The sequence below is a fragment of the Pithys albifrons genome, chromosome 1, assembly GCF_047495875.1.
Source record: "Pithys albifrons albifrons isolate INPA30051 chromosome 1, PitAlb_v1, whole genome shotgun sequence".
NCBI lineage: Eukaryota > Metazoa > Chordata > Aves > Passeriformes > Thamnophilidae > Pithys > Pithys albifrons.
The window spans coordinates 53295565-53314475 of NC_092458.1; the positions used below are offsets into that span (position 1 = coordinate 53295565).

The following is an 18911-nucleotide window of genomic DNA, read 5'->3' on the forward strand; positions in this document are numbered from 1 at the left end:
TATTTTTATTAACTACAAAAGCTTAAGCAAAAGAATTATATTAGCTGATATTGGATTAAAAATAGAAAGTTATGTTTTGTTGATTTATAACAATAACAAAAAGTAGCATTATGTGTTGGTTTAAAATGGGTGACATGATACAACTCTGCTGACTCTGATGACCTTTACTGCAAAACAACAAGCACCTATCTGATATGAAATATAGTCCAGTTTAGGATTATTTAAATGTAGCTAGTGTCTGGAAAATTAAAATCTTGATCACTTTTGGCAGAGAATTAAATTCAACAAAAGCAGATCACCTCTAATAGTAGGGCAGTTTCTTTTGTCTTAGGAAATCTGAGGGTGTTTTGAGTACTTGTTTTTTTTTTCTCCTCTGTTGCAAGATATCTTCCCACACCTTTAACTTCTAAGCAAGTATTTTTTTCTCTTTCTTCTTTCTGTATCCCTCTGCCTTTCCATACCTCTGCATGGCAGAAAAAGAATCAGTTTTACAAAAAGGAAAGCAGCTTTATGGTACTTATCTTTCAAATGTTCTTGTAAAACTTTAAATATAAGAGTCTTCTATTTAATAAAAAATGAATCAGCAACTGTTGTCAAGCACACCTGTGAAAAGCTGCAGGCACTTAATAAATTTACAACAAGAAGAAATTCTGCTGACAACTGAATCTATGTCTTTAAAGAATTGGAAAAAAAAAGTCATTACCTTTTAAGTAACAAAGAATTTTTCAGGCTTTAAATAGTGGCTGATTTTGTCAAACTTAAGGAGATAACACATCTGGAATCACTGTAAAATAATGGTAAATTAGCAATTGGGGTAAGACTTCTCAACAGATGAAAAGTGACTAACCTGTCTTTGAGAGACTCATTTCTTATGTCAAACCTTTAGCAACATAAATATTTCTGCTATTATCCTTATACTAAGAAAAAATGTGAATGCACACAAATTGTATAAAAATAAATAAATTCGAATAAGCATTAATAATAAAGAATGAATAAACAGACTCAGAATGTAACATAAATATGGGTATTATCAACGCTTCTGTAGAAAGAAAATATATCCATAGAAAAAAAATCAGTATTTTGTAAGTGCATGTCATAGGCTTAAATATCTCAAGGGATTTCATTTTCACAGTAAATATAATGAAGACAGAAAGTTTTGAGAGAAGATTTATTTTGGAAGTCAAAACTATTTAAATTCTCTTCTTACTGTGGAATAAACATACTATGATAACAGATACCTTTTACTACATGCCTCAAAGCTTTTGATATTTCTGTTCAAAATTTACTTTTAATTATTGCTGTTTGAAAATTGTAATAAATGTTAAATTTAAATATGCTAATTTAATATAATAGTGCTTGCTTTGGGGACATTTGCAAGCCATAATATATTTTACTATATGTTACTATTTGAAATTTCCAGTATAATTCCAACCAAATATACATGTTGAGAATATCCTTTTTTGTTTATTATAACATGAATACCAAAGACAAAATATTTTATGTTACTAGATTTTTTTTTATTATTATTTTTATCATCCAATTCAGCTGCAAGCCCTGGTTACTCTGATACTCTTTTGAGAAGCAAAAAGCATCCACAGCACACTGGCAAGTTAAGCTGAATTTCAAGCTTTCCTCAGAGAAGTAGCTTCAGTGTTCAATCTAGATTTCTTTCTCTGTATTGCTCTACTTCACACACTTCCCATGGAACACAAGTAATTTATGTGAAGTTTACTTGCAATAACAAACATCACAAGGATAAGGGACAGAAACCTCACTTCAAATCAAAGTAACATTGTTGAAAAGAAGTATCACTTTTTAAAATTAATCACACACATGAAGTGTGGGTACAATGATATTCAGGAATGCACACAGATCCAATATACACTTCCCTAAGCCATGATAGATGTGCTGCAAAAATCTCTTCACAGGGTCAGAACAGACACAGTTCCTCTTCTGTGTTTCTGTTGGTTTTTGTACATTTGATGTGGACCTTCGAAGGTTGTTTGGGCTGTAGCTGCTTAGAGATCTTTTCAATGTGCAACATAAACAGGACTTTTTACCTAAGAACTGCTTTGTTTGTTCAAACAAAAATTAGGTCAGAAAGTAAAATCTGGTATAAAGAATTTAATTCAAAAGTCTGAGAAACAGTTATGCTGACAGGCTACCCTCTAAAAATCCAGTGTGCACATCCCTATAATATTTAACTAGACACTGCAATTATATGATATATAAAAATTATATATGAATACATATATATGTGCATTTTATGTGAAGTCCTACAATTATATATATATATTAAAAAACTTTAAAGTACTGTTCTTTTATCTATTCTAAATTGACAGCTTTTGACTCAGAATTGCTTTCCCAAAACTAGTTTTATAATGAAAATAGAATATTTTATGAAAAAAATTGTATATCGTTCTCATATCTGCAGATTTAAAACAAACATAAAATGTTTTAAAGCATTACGTTTTCTATACTGTTAAGATACAGATTTATACAGGTTACTAAATCACATTTTCAGTGACATCAGTTAATGATGTCTTATTTTTTCCTTTATGCATATGCATGTGGACATATATAGATACATGTACTACATATACATATACAGTATTAATAACATTGCATTACTAATAGTCAAAGAAATAATAAAAGATTGGGCATTTTTCGACATGTAGTCACATGAACCTCCACACTAATTTATATGGGATAAGTTATGTGTAAAAAGCTGGAATGTAAAATATTTAAAAAATACATGCACTTGTCCTAAATAAAGGGGGTTTATGCCATAGGATGACTTGGTTTATACTGGGCATATGATCTCTTCATTTAATTTTGCACAGGGGAGCAGATGGAATTAAATAGCTTGGCATGCAACATGGGGGCACAGCCATGGAGCAGTACTTTTTAGTACCATCCAGGCACTACCACCTCTATATACATTAGACATGAAGCACAAAAAAGGGCATGTCACCTTCAGGAAAGGGTAGCAGTCAGGGAACATCTGTTATACATGCAGTGTTCCCTGTAGAAAGAACTGAAACAAGATGAAATATGCATCAAAGTTCCCTGTGCACCGAGGTACATTAAGTCCCTTTCAAACCATATGAAGCCCACTTGGAGAAGGGAGGTTATTTGAGTGCAGCAGCTGGAGTCGGAGAAAGAACCAGCAGGGAATGGAAACCAGATGTTCTGACATTCTGGAAACCAGGATGGGCAGTAGGTGCACAGAAACTGCTACATAGTATGCATGCATCACTGATGAACAGAGACTAGACAAAGTTACACTAAGCAGTAATTAGTTAATCATGTTGCAGCTCTGTCTCTAAGTAAAGTTCATGTTAAATTCTAAGTTCTACTATATTGTATTAGGAATTCTTGTCATGAAGCACAACATAATCCATGTTCCCTGCAATATTCCAACACAGCTAGCATTTTGAGATAAAGAAGATGTTCACAGAGAAAGAACTACAAAACAGGTCAGTGCAAATGTTTCCTTTCAGTATGTTTTACTCGGGATTAGACAGTATAATGCATCACCACTTTTCATTATGGTATCATAAAGAACAAGGTTGAATGGATCCTTTGGCTCTGGATAGGTCAAGAAAAATGAGTATTTAACTTTTTAAAAAAAATCTCTAGAAAAGGATATTCTTTAACTTACATGGGTAGCTTGCTCCAGTACCTAGAGATCTTTATAGCAAATTTCTGCCTCATATATAACCTAAATACCCCTTCCAGAAAATTAAACAAGAAAAAGCAATCACCACCCTATTTATAACAATTTAATATACACAAAGACTTTTATTATGTTTCACTCCAGTCCCTGTTCATTTAAACACACACAGATGCTAAACAAACGCTTATTTCAAACTTCACCTACAGGCAATATTTTGTAAACCTCTATTTTCTGATGTTATTCTACCTCTTTTTATTTTGAATTTTTTTCAGATCTTTCTTTAAAATATGCCTACAAAGTGCATACAGTGGATGTGTCACTAATTAGAGTGTGCTGCAACTCTGGCCCAAAGTCAATTAAATCACTTTTCTCCCTCTGGAAGCCATGGCATAGGAGAAAAGTAGTATGTAAACAGAAAAAAGGGCCATGAAAAGGACTTTGCACAAACATTAGGAGATACTCTTTGTTCCAGAAGAACAAAATACAGTTAAGTAGTATTCCAACTGAAACAATGCTGAATGGAATAATTAACTCTTGTGTCTGATTTAAGACACTTCTCTTTTGTCTGCCCCAGCTGGACAATTGATAAATACAGTTCAAGTTCAGATTTCCAACTAATATATATCAGCTTTACGGTAACTCCATCTGCAGAACTTTCTTCCTTTTTGCTAACAAGAAATGTGGCTGGAATATGCAATGGGATTTTGTTAAAACTTGTCTACTATTGTTGTTTATCTTATCTGTATTTTCTGCTGACTCAGTAAGAGGAGAGACAATAATACAATGATGATTTAAAATGAAAAAACGAAAGGATGTATTTATTTTAATTGTCTCCTCTGTATAACTGAATAAACACATACACTCTCATATATATGCTTTTTTAAACTCTGATTCTGTGTAAACTTAATTAAAAGAAACCTGGAAATACCTCATACAAGGACATTTTCAGACATAGGGTAAGAGGCAGGAATAGACTGTCTAGTCCTGTTACAATAGTTTCCTTGATATTAAGCAACCATACAATATATGAATATATATCCTAAAATATTCATTAACAAAAGTAAGCACAGGTAGAGAACATCCATTTACCACCTAAGGGAAATGCATAAAGCCTGAAACAATGAAAACTGTCTGATTTCCTTGTTTCAAAAGTTGTTGATCTTTCTATGCCCCTACTTTTCTTTCAATTCATAAAAAGAATCTGAAAAGAAGAAATGTTAGCTGAAGATAATGATTTTGACATAGAAGGACCTCATCTTACTGAGAACTGCAAATCCTTCTCTTGTTCTTCTATAGGGAATAAAGTGAAAAGATAACTTATGGATTCTAAGCCTTCCAAGAACAAACTGCAGTACAATAACTGTGCTCAGCCCCAGGAAAGACAGTGTCAAAACAGAGTACGGAAAGGATGTAATGAGATTTGCACTAGTGACAGGGGAGGGATATTCTGCTTTGCTGCCTCTGAAGTAAAGCACAAGCACAAAGAGATGCGCTTCAACAGCTACAGCACCCGAATATTAGAATCTCAGATATGAGACTTATGGTAATAGACGTGTGATCTTAAGAGTGCATGGTATGCATTAATTTGCAAATAAGCTCATCAAAGAAAACTCTTCTGAAATTTATGAATAGTTTTACTGGTGCAGTCTCTAACTTTTAAGATGTTAGTCATGACGTATCTAAGTTGATTTGAAGCTTCCAATGAAAACAAAACACAGGTCAAAAATACACACAATTTTCAACCACTGAAATTTATAATTTTTAATTATAAAATAAGTAGAAATAATGTAGGGGGAAAATGAAGTTACCTGAAAAATGTTGCATAACACACCAAATGGTACATAGATGAAGTTGTGCTGAATGGCTGCAATCCCTTCTTTGAGTCACAGTGACATGTTTTGTGTGTGTACAGATGCAGAAAGCATTTCCTGTGTGTTTTGAAAGTCAGTTACAGAAATTTCAGTCCTAATTTATGGCTAAATACATTAATTACATGTGGAATATGCTGTTCACAAAATTTCACTGCAAATAGATACATGATGGCAATAATCTGCCAGATGCTGAAATGTGCACCTGATTAGAAACCTGGTTTGGCAGAACAGAACTCCAATTGAAATGCAGGATAATGGGCAATAATAGGCAGCAATAATAGACTATGGTAATCTGATGCAAACTATTCACTGTCACTTGAGCAGCCAGAATGTTTGCAACACTTTTGTATCAGCGAAAGCAGGTAAGTAGTGAGGCATTAAGTTAATCTATGCCTTCTCCATTAGGATGTCACTTCACTTCTTTTTCTGACTTCTTTTAGGGCAAACATCTGCATCCTCAAACTTCTCATTCATTATCTGGATAGCCTTGCTTGAAAACCAAAGCTGCTTGTATACTTATGAGAAGAGCACACTGCAGAGTGAAGCTGTGCCTGCGAACACTCCAACAAGGAAGCATCAAACCAGACTCTACCTTGAAGCAACCACACAGCATTCACCACAAATCTAGACATGGTCTTAAAATAATGGAGATCTAAAGGGAGAACGTAAATTGATTGATAGACTAGTAGATGGTCTAAAAGCAGAACTTAAAACCTGAAAGATATTCGACTAGCTGCAGCAGAGAAAAAGAAAATCTTTAATACTCTGAGTAAATAAAAGTTGGAGGTATGAGAGTTTTCTCTTTATTTTGCCTAAATCCGTCATATAATTTGCTCAATACATAATGCACTAAAGGATACGTCATGGATTACTGGGTATTAACACGAGAAGGGTTATGACAGTCATCTCTACAGCAAAGGAAACTGACCTGTATTCCTCTCTATAGATCATAACTTAGGTTAAAAGGGAGAATATTATTCTGACACCTCAGAAAAGGGCATTACAGAACATTTGCATAGCCTAGCTCAGTCCAGATAAGGAAGTCTTGCAAAAGTGCTACCTAGATCATGTTTAAATGACTTTCTGAGATCAAGGCACTTGGAACATCTGAAACTTTTATGAGTACTCCTCTCACTAAAAGTCAAACATATCAATTTAAAAGTTTAATAACAATAGAAGTTTCAGTATCACCATTCACAAGAACTTCCTAAGAAGGATGAGACCAATAATATTACTGTTAATTCTCTTACATTTACAAGTACTGTTTCTCTTAACGAAGTACTCACAGCAGAAAAGTAGCAAAGAAGTACTGTCAGTGACTTAACTGCCATATTGAACTTGTTATACACACTAAAATGGGCATCAAACAAATCTGAATGTGGTCTTATTCTTCATAACAGTCTGCAATTCTGCATACATTTTTAGTCTTAAATTAAAAATCCCATTATTAAAATAAGGTCAAAATTAAGTACCTTCAGCTTGTCAGTAACAAATTTGCTCAATCAGAAACAGTTACAGAATAGGTAAATTAGTCTTTGACCTATGCTAGTCTTCATCTGGGATCATATATGTGCTTGCATAAAGCACAGAAACAAAACAAAGAAACAAATAAACAAAACAAAAAAAAAGGAGAGAAAAATAATATAGAAAAGAACAAAGAAAAGCAGAAAATCCAAAACCTCATTTTGTGTGGGCTTCACCTAACCACTTTGAAAATTTAGGCTTCCAGAAACAGATACTGCTACGACATAGTAAAAAAAGGAAAGAGACTCTCATTACAGTGAAGTTGCTCTTGTAGCTTTCCTGGCGAACAATTAATCAGACGAAAGTGAAGAATGGGTACTGCGTGCAAGTCAACAGCAAGTGAGCATCTTACCTGACCGTGCTAGGGGTAAGCGAGTTGAAAGGGATGATAGTGCTGGACATAAACACTCTTAGGTGGCATCAGAACAAGAAGTGAAGTCTGACAGCCATTCACATTCTGGGCACAGAGAGAATGTGATAGGAGATTTTCTGTCCAGGGGAAAAAACCTACGGGAGGAAGCAATGTTGAACAAACGATTTCACAGGTTGTGTTAGCTCTTGGGGACTCCCAGTTTCGATCAGTCTTTCAGTAAGGCAATCACCAGTTCTGAAAACTTTGAAAATATGTATTTCTGCACAATCTTCTTTTTCCATCACCTCTTTAGGCTGATGTATTCATAAAAGAACCCATCACACCAATGGCATGGAAAGCTCTGGTGATGATGTCAGATGCAGAAATTTGCTTGATGAACTTTCTGCACTTATCAGTCTAGACTGATTCTCACTCAGTTAAACAGAATAGATTTTAATTATCCTACAGACTCAAGAAAGATTATGGCAAGAAAATCAATGGATAGTTCAGAAAAAACCTTGGTAAAAAATTTGATAATTTCTACTTTGCTGCAAATAGATAATGCAGGTTACTTGATTTCTAGGATAATTCTTGTTCAGAAATGGAGACTATAAAAGTACAAGTCACTACAGATTTGTTATGTGAATGTGTTCAGTGGCAAACACAGGAGTTAACAGTATTTGGAGAGATTCTTAATAATGTAATATTTATTCCTAAGACTTGCCTGCAGGACTGCATCACTTGTGATGCAAACATATTTTTGTTGTGATGATGAGGAAAGAACTATTGTCTTTTCCAGTTATATTTAGTATCACTTTTGGTTTTTTTATTAGAAGATACATTAGGTTTCTTTTATACTATTAATCTATATCCTAGATTAAATCAGCACTGTTCTACAGAGAAGTCTGGTGGGCAATATTGGTCCTAAAGGAGACTCACACAACAATGCTGGAGTTTCCCTTTTACCTTCCTTCAAGGAGGAAGGTTTATTTTCAGGACCCATGCTATTGTTAATGAGGCAACAGTATATACAGAAATGGGATGCAGGTGTGAACAGCAAGCAAATGTGTAGAAAGAAAGATGCAATGCATAGTCATAAAGCAAAAACTCAACAAAGCTACTGAATTTGGAAATACTTATCCCTTGAAGCTTTTTTGATAATGACATGGAAGTGTAGATTTACATAATGCATGAAATGTCAACCAAAAAAAAAAGAAAAAAAAAGAAAAAGAAATTAAAAATTCCCAGGAAAATCAAACCAAGACAATAATTTCTAACTATAGAAAAGTCCACAACGCTGTATTTTTTTACTGATTATAAGGTAAACATATGGAGGATTCACTAAAAAAAGTATAAAATGTATATCTTGCTGTTTCACTGCTCCCTTGTAGATATTATTGGCTATGGTTTATGGTTTATGGTATCATTTCTCCTTTGGATACATTTTAAAGAAATACAGATTATTGCTGTTATTCTTAAACCATATGAAACAAAACAATTATTCTGTTATTTAAATTTTTTAAAAAGTAAATAATGCATGCTACTACTCTACTACTTCAGATGAAATAAACAGGTAACTGGACAGATGTATTCAAAACTACTAATTCTTGTATGATTTCTAAATAGGGTGATCTCAAACTGTCCAACCTAGTGATAGGATTTAAAGTATCAGCAACAAAAGTAAAAAAACAAAACAAAACAAAAACCAGAGAGGTAAACAAAACAAATCTATCTAAAACCATTCTATCAAAACAGCAAGCATATGGAACAAGCTGCTTAGGAAGACAGCTGATTCAGATGGCATAACTAAGCTTAAGAGACAGCTAGATATTTTTATGCAGAAAGTGTCTTGGGAATAACAGCAAGAGACTATAAGGTTGAGATAACTAGAATGGGACATGCTTATTTTAACACAAGACTTTCTGTCATGATGACTTTATAGTTTGGGCTTTTTTTTTCTACTTTCTTTCATTAAAGCCATTCCATAAGCATTTCATTAATTATGAAATTAATATATCTAATTTGAATAATCTTTCTCATTTGTGTAAATGTTTAAAATCACTGGCATACAAAATTTTCTCTCTGGACATATTTTCCTTGAAATTGTATCTTTTAATAGTAAACTGACTAAGGCTCTATATTTCATTGTTTTCATTAATTTAATGAAAATCATAAACTAAGCTTGATTGCTTCCATGCTGAAATCAGATGACACTTTGCCGAAAAAAATTAATTTTTCATAAAATTTCCAACTTCTTTATTACTGAGAGAAGTAAAATTGCTGTAGTGCTACCAACACTTTTTTTTTAAAAATTTTCAAGCTATCTAGGCTAGAGTTGCTCAAAACTGTGGTTAAAATACTGATATGAATAGCATTCTTATTACTGCCATAGGCAGAATTGGACTATAGCATTTGGAATTACATGAAAAGTGTCTAAACTTAAATTTAACTCATTTTTAAATTAGGATTCTCAAGTCAAGATCCTGAATTCACAGTTAATACAGATAATTTTTTTAAAATGACAGAAAATTTAATAATTAACATTGTTCTAAGAGCTGAAGCTAAGACATTATAAATATCTTTAAACAACAATAATCAAACCTGGAACTTAGATACAAAATAGTGAATTCCCACCCTGCACACAATCCAAAATGATACAGAACCATAACTTCTGATATTGCCTCAGGTGTATGTTGCTGGAGACAATTGCTTCTAGTAAGCTTTCCATCTCCTTTTCCCAGAAAACAATTTTTCGCTAAAGAGAAATTAAATTATTTTTCTATCCTACTCAATCATATTTCTTACCCACCTTTAAATTGCTTATGAGCAGAGAAAGCAATTTTTTTTATCCTCTTTCAAAAGAGAAAAGTTATGTTGGGTTAGGAACCCTAATCATACTGAGCTCAATGAGAAGTAGTCATGAACATCACTTAACACCACATTTCTTACTTCAACAATCTGAAATGCCGTAAGGTACTTGATGCAGGTTCAGTTTTCATAATATGTCAAAGATTTTACTACAGCATTCTGGGATGGAAGAGTTCATTCCAGTAAACAAATTGATATTGTTACTGTTTATAAGGATTTTGGGGGAAACAAAAAACAACAACAACAAGTAGTTTCTCTCTCTCTATCACCACTCTTTTTTTTTTCTCATTAAAAAAAACTCAAAAAACCCCCCAATGCTGCAGTTCAATGGCTGACAGTACTAAATATCCACAGTTCAATATGAATGTGAGGAATTCATATAAGCCACTGGAATACATTGTTTCTTGATGAATAGGGCTCCTCATTTAGATAAAATGATGAACACAAACCTGCATATAACTCCTTGAATTATAATGAAAACAAGCAACAGGACTGGTTGGCTTAATATGCTTACTATATTGCATGTATTTTGACCAGAACTGAGTTTGCTGCTGCTGGACAAACTGCTGTATGATGAAACTGGCCATACAGTCCTTTTCTAAAAAAACACACATTTTTAATTTGAGTAGAAAATAGTTTTCTAGTGACACTTTAAAAAAAATTAGAGTACTTTCATGGCTATACACAATAGATAGAAAACCAGAGTATTTCTCTTTGTTTCACACAAAACTGAGAGAATAAGATACACACTCAAATACCTGCTTTAAAAAAAAAAATCCTGTACTGCATCTTTATACAGATCAATGCCCAATTATAAGAAGAGAGTTGCTGTGGCAAAAGGTCAGGAAAAAATAATCTTTCTGGCATTTATTACTTGGAAAATAAGGTCACATATGAGGTCAACCTTCAAATATATACAGAATAAATTATACTGCAGCATTCTAAATATTCCACACAGCAAAAATTATACTGCAATCTCAACATAATCAGAAAAATGAAGTTGAACATGTATTTCCTGGTGACTGTACTACAGATCAGACCAAGCTGAGAGGCAAAAAACCTAGGTCAAATTAATCGACAAATAATAAAAATCTTATCATACATTCCTGCTTAATTGTAAATATAACTTCTTATTAAGGCTGACTAATTTAATAATCTCTTAACTGTCTCTAACACTGAATCACCTTCCCCACAATGAAGTAAAATCATGGCAAACAGACAAACCATTAAAAATAATTCAGTGGTGTACTTTCTTACTGCTTCCAATCCAGAAGCAAAACATAAACACAAACGATGCTGGACTGCTCAGTCTGTCTGAGGCTTCAAAAAAACAAAACAAAAAAAAGTGTCTCTTTTGAAATAAAAGACCTCCTAATTAGGTAAAACATATCTGAAAAAAAGTGAATTGGACACAGTTTGAGGAAATAAACATGGGCTTTTTGTGTCAGAATGAATGGCAGTAGAATGTCCAGATATAAGTCATTGTCCAGATATAAGTCATTGTCCTGATATAAGGCATTGTCCTTATATAAGTCATTTTAGCTGTTTCACAGACACTCATCTTTGGTATCACGGGATGTGAATAAAAGTATACTGAAAATCAAATTATATTATTATTTGACACTTCTCACCCTACTGTTAATTGGGAAATCAACATTACAAATAGGAAAATGCATCCATGAAATGAAAACAACTTCTGATTAATTTCTACTCTTGTTCGGTATCTGCAGCCTCTTTTCCTCTTCTATAAACTACATGAGGAATGTAAATGACTGGCATTCTTTAATCTGCTGCAGTCTTGTCTAGTTTGAATTTCTAAATCATGCTTTGGCAGAAGGACTGTATATAATATATCACAGGCAATGCCAGTAGAGATAAAGTATATTCTAATAATTTTTAAAAAGTACTAATTTTTTTAATCTACTTTCAACATTTGTGGTTTCATTTCATGTTCATTCTGAAAGATACTGAGTGTTCTTTGCTCTGGGCTAGTGGCAAGATTTACTGTTTTCTCTGATAGTATTATCAGTGGGCTATTCCACCCTGATAACCCTCAACTGCCATACTAATAGGTTTATAATGATGGTTTAAACTTTATGCTTTTGCAAGCACTGGAGGCTCCACTCACCTTGTTCAAGTTGCTGGCTTTTAGTCGAAGTAGTTTTCATCTTGAGTGCCTCCCTAACAGACATGTCACAGCAGGAGCCTTTGTTAGTGTCTTGGTCACTGTCAGCCTGATCACTGTCCCCATGCCCGCTGTCCCTCAAGCTGGCTCTTTCTGGATCCTTGAACGTGGAGCTACTGAAATACATATTAAAAAAAAAAAAAAGAGAGAGAGAGCTGTATTTACTTGTTCTAAGTTGAATTGTACTCTCTGGCAAAGCAATTTTGACAAGAATGCAAATGGGGAAGCCGAGAAAGTTATTTAATAGGCCTTACCTTTGAACAAACTGCTGCCTGCTGCCCATGTAATTGGGCTCTGCGGGAAAATTGTCTGTCTGTGAAAGAGAAGGAAAAAAATACGTATAGTTGTACACTGGACAAATCTCCTGCAGAGCAACAAGATTTCCTAGAGGAGAAATGATTAATAATTCAAAAATTCCCTTAATCTTCAGATTTGTACATTTTAATTAAATTGGAAAATGCTGGCATGTAATTATGTGCTCAGAACAATTAAATGATTCCGGTCCACAAATTACCTGCTAAAGTAAACAATGAGGCTCCAATAAGTGGCATTCTCTGTTAGTACCCTGACAGATGACACTGTTTATGTTTTTTCATTACTTAGATATTAAGACTGATGGTTATTGAAAATGAGAGAAAAAATTACTTTTGCATATTACAAATGTGAATTATTCGATAATACTAATTTTTAATCATGATTACATCATCTACTGGGATTCTGAAGCTCTTACTGCTGTAATGCAATTTCATATACTGCTATATTACTCTGGAATTGAAAAAAATAAACAAAAAATCAAGAAAATTTAAAGCTGATTAGCTGTGGAGTTTCTTAGATGCTACTGGAAAACTGAAAGCATAAAAATATTTGGATTTTCTCTCCCAATTTTCATCAGTATTAATAGCTATGTCAGAATCATGAGAGTCACACATGCAAACAAGAACATTAAATGATCATTGTTGACGAGTAGTTTTTAGAAGAAGATACTTTCATTAAGTCCGTCATCAGTATATTTTTAGTAGCATGAACCAAGTAACTGTAGAAGCAGAAGTATTAAAAGCATCCAGACCAACACGGAGTCCTGCCAAAGTGTACTGAATTCCCCTTGTATCATTAGCTGAAGTTCTTTGGGAGAAAGAGAGACTGTATCATTCAGAAAACTCCATATACTGTACATTCACAGACGTCACTTCCTCTTGCAGCTGACCTAGCAACAGACCTTCTACTGTTTTCTGCATCACTTCGTATCACCCTGCTATGCTTTGCAGCAGCTCTGAGCTTTTCAACAGCATCCAGCACATCAGTATCGGTAACATGGGCAGCACTCAATTTAATGGAGCAGAAGGCCCAAGGTAAGGTTTAATGTCATACAACAAGTGTTTACACAAGTGACTGATCTCTTAACATATTTGCGTTTCCCAGCTGCTCCCCCCTCTCCCTTTCACTTTTTTACCTTTGATTCAGTTTTATCAGTAGGAGGTAAATAGAAATATTTGTTACTTCTTGCACCGCTGTAATAATGGAACTTGGAAAAGAGGCATTTAAGTCACTGTTGTTTGCAGCAGAATATAGGCAGACACCTGTCACTCTCAAGGGACTTGTGAAACAGATGTGTTTGCATACCATGGATATCTTTAGTGATTTAGGGAAGGCACAGAAGATATAGAACTATCTTCCATATAGCATGTATGTGAAATGCACATCATACTTTCTTCTTGTTCCTAAATCCTTTAGCTCAAAAAATGGAATTATAGCACATGTTATGTTCACATCCTGATGAGAAGAGCCTGGCTTTAATATGCACAACTAGAATAGAAGTTTGTCTTTACATTCATTGTGTGTCACGTTAGAAAAACAAACACTGGAAATATAAAAGTAAAAAAAAAAAAAAACAAAACAAAAAACCCACTGTGTTGTAAAATTAAATATTTCAGCATTCTTATGTCTAATCTCTCAAATGCAACACATCATATTTTGGAAGGAGCTTTAATTCTGAGATTTATTCTTTTCTTCTCACAAATTTTAAGCTAGTATTTCTCTTGTCTGCAACAAAGCTACTTCATATAAATACATATATAATCATTATGATACTGACAGAGCCAATACTTCTCAACCCAAATAAACCTTTACAGCTGTAGAACTCATGTCTCTTTTCTAGGTCTTATATCTCAAATAGAGATATCCAGGAAAACTGACCTTATGCTTTTACTTACCTATGACATCTGTCTCCTCCTAAACACAGCTGCCACTAAGATCAACATTTCCATTTTTCATTACATTGGCAGTCATAATACCTGCTATAAACTGCCTTTTCATAAATTCTCTGCCATTAGAAAAGTCAGAATTTTGCCCCAGAAATAATTACAACTCCTTTCTGATGGTGCTAGGAGCATAGTTAAAAATTGGACCACAGTAAGAACTAGCTATGATTTTTTTTTCTCTGCTTTTTTTCTTAACAAAAAAGTATTTCACACATCCTGGACTAGCCAATACATAGATTTTAAAGTAGAATTTATGACCACATCTTAGTTGTTGTCCTAAAAATTTGAGATCCTTCTGAGAAAATCTGTATTTATTGTAATCATAATGATCTTTACTAGATAATAATTTGACCAATTCCCTTCATATTGTATTTTGTAACAATACAATGAGTGGTGTGCCATGTTACAGCAAGTTCATTACTGCAAAAGAACAAATGCTAATACTTGATAGCCATATACAGACACAGAGCTCAGAGATGAATACTTTTCTTTCTGCTCTAAATACATTAGCCCTTCTATGAATTATGAAAGTATGATGCTTGTGCTGAGCTGTAACAGAGCACTCTGAGATACAGGCAGCAAAGGAAGAATGCTTCGTGTATAACAAAATCTATCAAAAATCATGATAATAAGAAAACATTTAATTTTAAGGCTAGGCAGTTTGGAGGAATCTTAGAAACGTAAGCATCTGTTTTACAGTGGACTAGAGAAAGATATGAATGTATAACTCTCTTAAACTTTTTTTTTGGTAATCCCAGTTGAAGTAAGAGGTCATATACTTAAAATTTTTACACTTTAACATCTATGGAAGTGATATTACACATTTCAGCTCATGCATTAATCATACCTCTTTACATTGCATAGCTGTAACTTTAAGAAATGAGTTCTGCTTGAAAAATTTACTGATAACAAAAACCTCTTGTTCTTCTCTGGATGTATTGCCCTTTCTGGGGTAACAGAACCATCAAACCTCTGTATCTCCAGTTCTAAGGTAGGTTTTAGTTCACCTGCAGAAAACCATTTAAAAGCTAGCCAGCTACTCTAAGCAAATCAGGCAACATCCCTCGATGTGCATTAGAGACATACAAGATAATTCATCACATTTTGGTCATCTATTTTAGGTACATACTGCTCCTGGAAATTACTTTCACCAATAATCATGGCAGAGTCAAGACAACCAGAAAGATGTTCAGTAAGTTAAAGTAAGTTAAAGTAAGATGCATCATATCAGAAGTGAACTGTACGGAATTACAATCTCCAGAAAAATAATCAAAAATTCTTCAAATGCCAGTACCATTGAAGAATAACATTAGAAAACTCCACCCTTCCTTTTCTCCTTCCCCCGGAAAATCTCCAGGAACAATCCAACTCTGAAAGTCACTGAAGTTTAACAGTAAAGAAATGTTTTCTATCTATGTGATTCAAGGTTGAGTGCTAGGGTATTAATTAGATCACCAGCTACTAAAGCACAACTTCTCCAGTACTTGGCAATCATACTAGGGCAAATGTCGTCTAAAATTAAGCAAAAGGAGAAATGTCCCTGGGCCCAGGTAGATACTGGAGCATTAAAGTCCATGACATAACTGTCTAAAGCTACTCTAGAGGAGTGGCCCTGTTTTTATGGCTCATTTTCAGAGATTAGTGAAACCATCTCATTTCCAGTATGCTGTTAATCCATTCAACAGAGAGCCTTTTTTGACAGTTGCTACAACAGATCTTTAAAAATATTTTCTTTCATCTTTTCTAATATGTGACTTTTGAGTAAATATGAAATCTTAGGAACACTGTTGTCAGTATGATGTTGCAGAAAAGCCTGGAGATTTCTATACACATATTTAGTACAGCTTTCTCAGAAGGATGGCACTTTTTTAAAAAAGCCATTTTAAAAGAGGTCAGAATGCATATGAACCTTTCAAAGCTGCCAAAATTTATAAGAAAAGAGGGTTACTACCTTTCAGAAAACATCTTACAGGTTGATTTTGTTACCTGTTTCATCAGTGAGTTGAGGAGAACAGGCAAATTAAACCTGAACAAAATATACTTTTCATAGAATCATAGAACGGTTTGGGACCTTAAGTATCACCTAGTTCCAATACCTCCTGTCATAGACTGGGGCACATTCCACTAGCCCAGGTGACTCAGAGACCCATCCAACTTGGCCTTGAACACCTCCATATGGGGGCATCCACAACCTCTCTGGGCAACCTGAATTGGTTGAAGTTACTGGTATGGAGTTTCAAATGTGAAGATATAATTGCTAAAGTCTCATAATGTGACATTAAAAACATCAACTAGACAGCTTTTGTATGAACAATATCCTTTAACTGCCACTGTTTAATGTCTACACACCATTCATTCTATTGCACATTAGAGCTTGTGTATTATGACCACGCAGGGACCTAGATAAAATAAAATTGGTGAATTTGGAATACTTAATTTTAGAGACTTAAATATAAAACCATTCCAAAGTTTGCAAGTCAAGTCTTAAGTTTTTACTAATTAATTCTAGAATGACTATGGTTTCCAAAAGTTTCATTTAGAGAAAGGAAAACGAAAAATTATGGTCAAGAACAGAGTACGAGGAACAAATTCTTCACAGAATCCATGAACTGTAAAGAAACCCATAAGAAACAAAAAGTAAAGACCTCATCACTGGAAACAGTTTGAACCAAACTGGGTCAAGCATTATACCACAAATTATGGGAAATCTTTTCAACAGTGAGCTACATTCATCCCTTGTCCCTTTTTTATCTTTTCATAAATTCATGTTCACAAGCTATGTGTGTTTATTCCTGTTGAAACATGACAATCTTTTTATAAATAAAAAGGAGGTCTACTATGGCCTGCACATACTGGTTATTTCTTGTTTTTTCAAAAAAAGTCAGGATTAAAATTCCTGAATCATACTAATCCATGATATTCAAGAATCCTACTATTACTCAGTAAGACAACAGTGGAGGACTTCATAAGGCTTCTGTTTGCAAGAATTCCTGGGAAAGCAGACTGTCTATTAAAAATTAGAGGTTCCTAGCTAATTTTTTTCCTTTTTAATAGAAGTCTTTGTTGCATAATAATTCTGAAGATTTTCAGCAATCTTTGTTGTGTTCCATACTGTTGAATTAGAGAAAAATGAGAGAAAGAGTGTTCAATTCAACAGGTCTTCATAATAAAAAAAACACCAAAAAAACTCAAAATCTTTTAAAAATGGCTACACAGAAAAATACAGAAATGAGAGAAAGAAGGGGGCAGAGAGAGAAATGTAACATTTAAGTATTCTTGACAAATTATTCCTAGAAATAACTGTCACATAAGGGAAAGATGTACTCTAAAATATATAAAAAATAGGACTTAGACATTAATCAAATTTGAATATTGCACTACTAGAATATCAATAATATTTTCATTTTCTGTAGGTGTTCATACCTGGAACTATAATAAAATAAAAAGCCTTTGCTGACTCTAACTTCATTTTAATTAAACATTAAACGTAAAAATGAAATGAAACATTTCTCCCACTTATCAGACTGCCAGAATATCTAACTCAAGCATCTTCTGTGTCTTTTCTTGAAAAGCTGAATTCCAAGTATTCATCTCCCCTCTCCAAGAAACAAAGATCTTATATAATGGCAATCTCTTCTGGAGACAGAAGAATTGTATTCTGCCAAATTGCATTTTGAATGAGCAGACAATTGTCTTCATTTTGTTAGGAACAGTGTGGGTTCAACATAGCACAATTTTTCACAAAGACTCCTCAGTATAAAAGTGCCAGTGAGGGTGTATACTTAGCCTGAAGAAGCAGTTTTTGGTTTAACAAGACTTACTTCATTAAGAAAATTCATTAGCCCATTAGCAAAATAAACAAACTAACAAAAAACGGGTATAAACATGGCATAACTTATTCCACCTTTTTCAAGTACAAAATTACATACGCTATTTTAACAAGTATTGTCCTACTATGTGCTTTCCACTCTCATTCTTTTAAAAATGCTTTTGAGATATAATTTATATGACATGTACATATTTGGGAAGTTTCACACTTGCTGCAAAATGTGTATTTTGGTGTTAAAAGGCCTACAGTGTGTTTATGTGAATTTCTGACATATGCAGCATTCTTCAAAAGCACATTAAAAACACAAGGCAATAAAAACAGTCAAATGCACAAGGCAATATCGTT

General features: G+C 33.7%; 1 protein-coding gene across 7 annotated transcripts in view; it reads right to left on the reverse strand.

The window, feature by feature from the left end:
• The window catches only part of PCDH17 (protocadherin 17), a 92993-nt gene that overhangs the window by 50599 nt on the left and 23483 nt on the right, over window positions 1–18911 (reverse strand). For 5 of the 7 annotated variants that reach the window (XM_071550291.1, XM_071550321.1, XM_071550312.1 and 2 more), the window contains 2 exons: window positions 12734–12792; window positions 12423–12595 (listed from right to left, as the gene is read on the reverse strand). In XM_071550291.1, the coding sequence (XP_071406392.1) occupies window positions 12423–12595; window positions 12734–12792 (232 nt within the window). Of the gene's footprint in view, window positions 1–712; window positions 785–12422; window positions 12596–12733; window positions 12793–18911 lie in introns of those variants that run through there. The other 2 variants (XM_071550341.1, XM_071550301.1) reach the window with 2 other exon arrangements.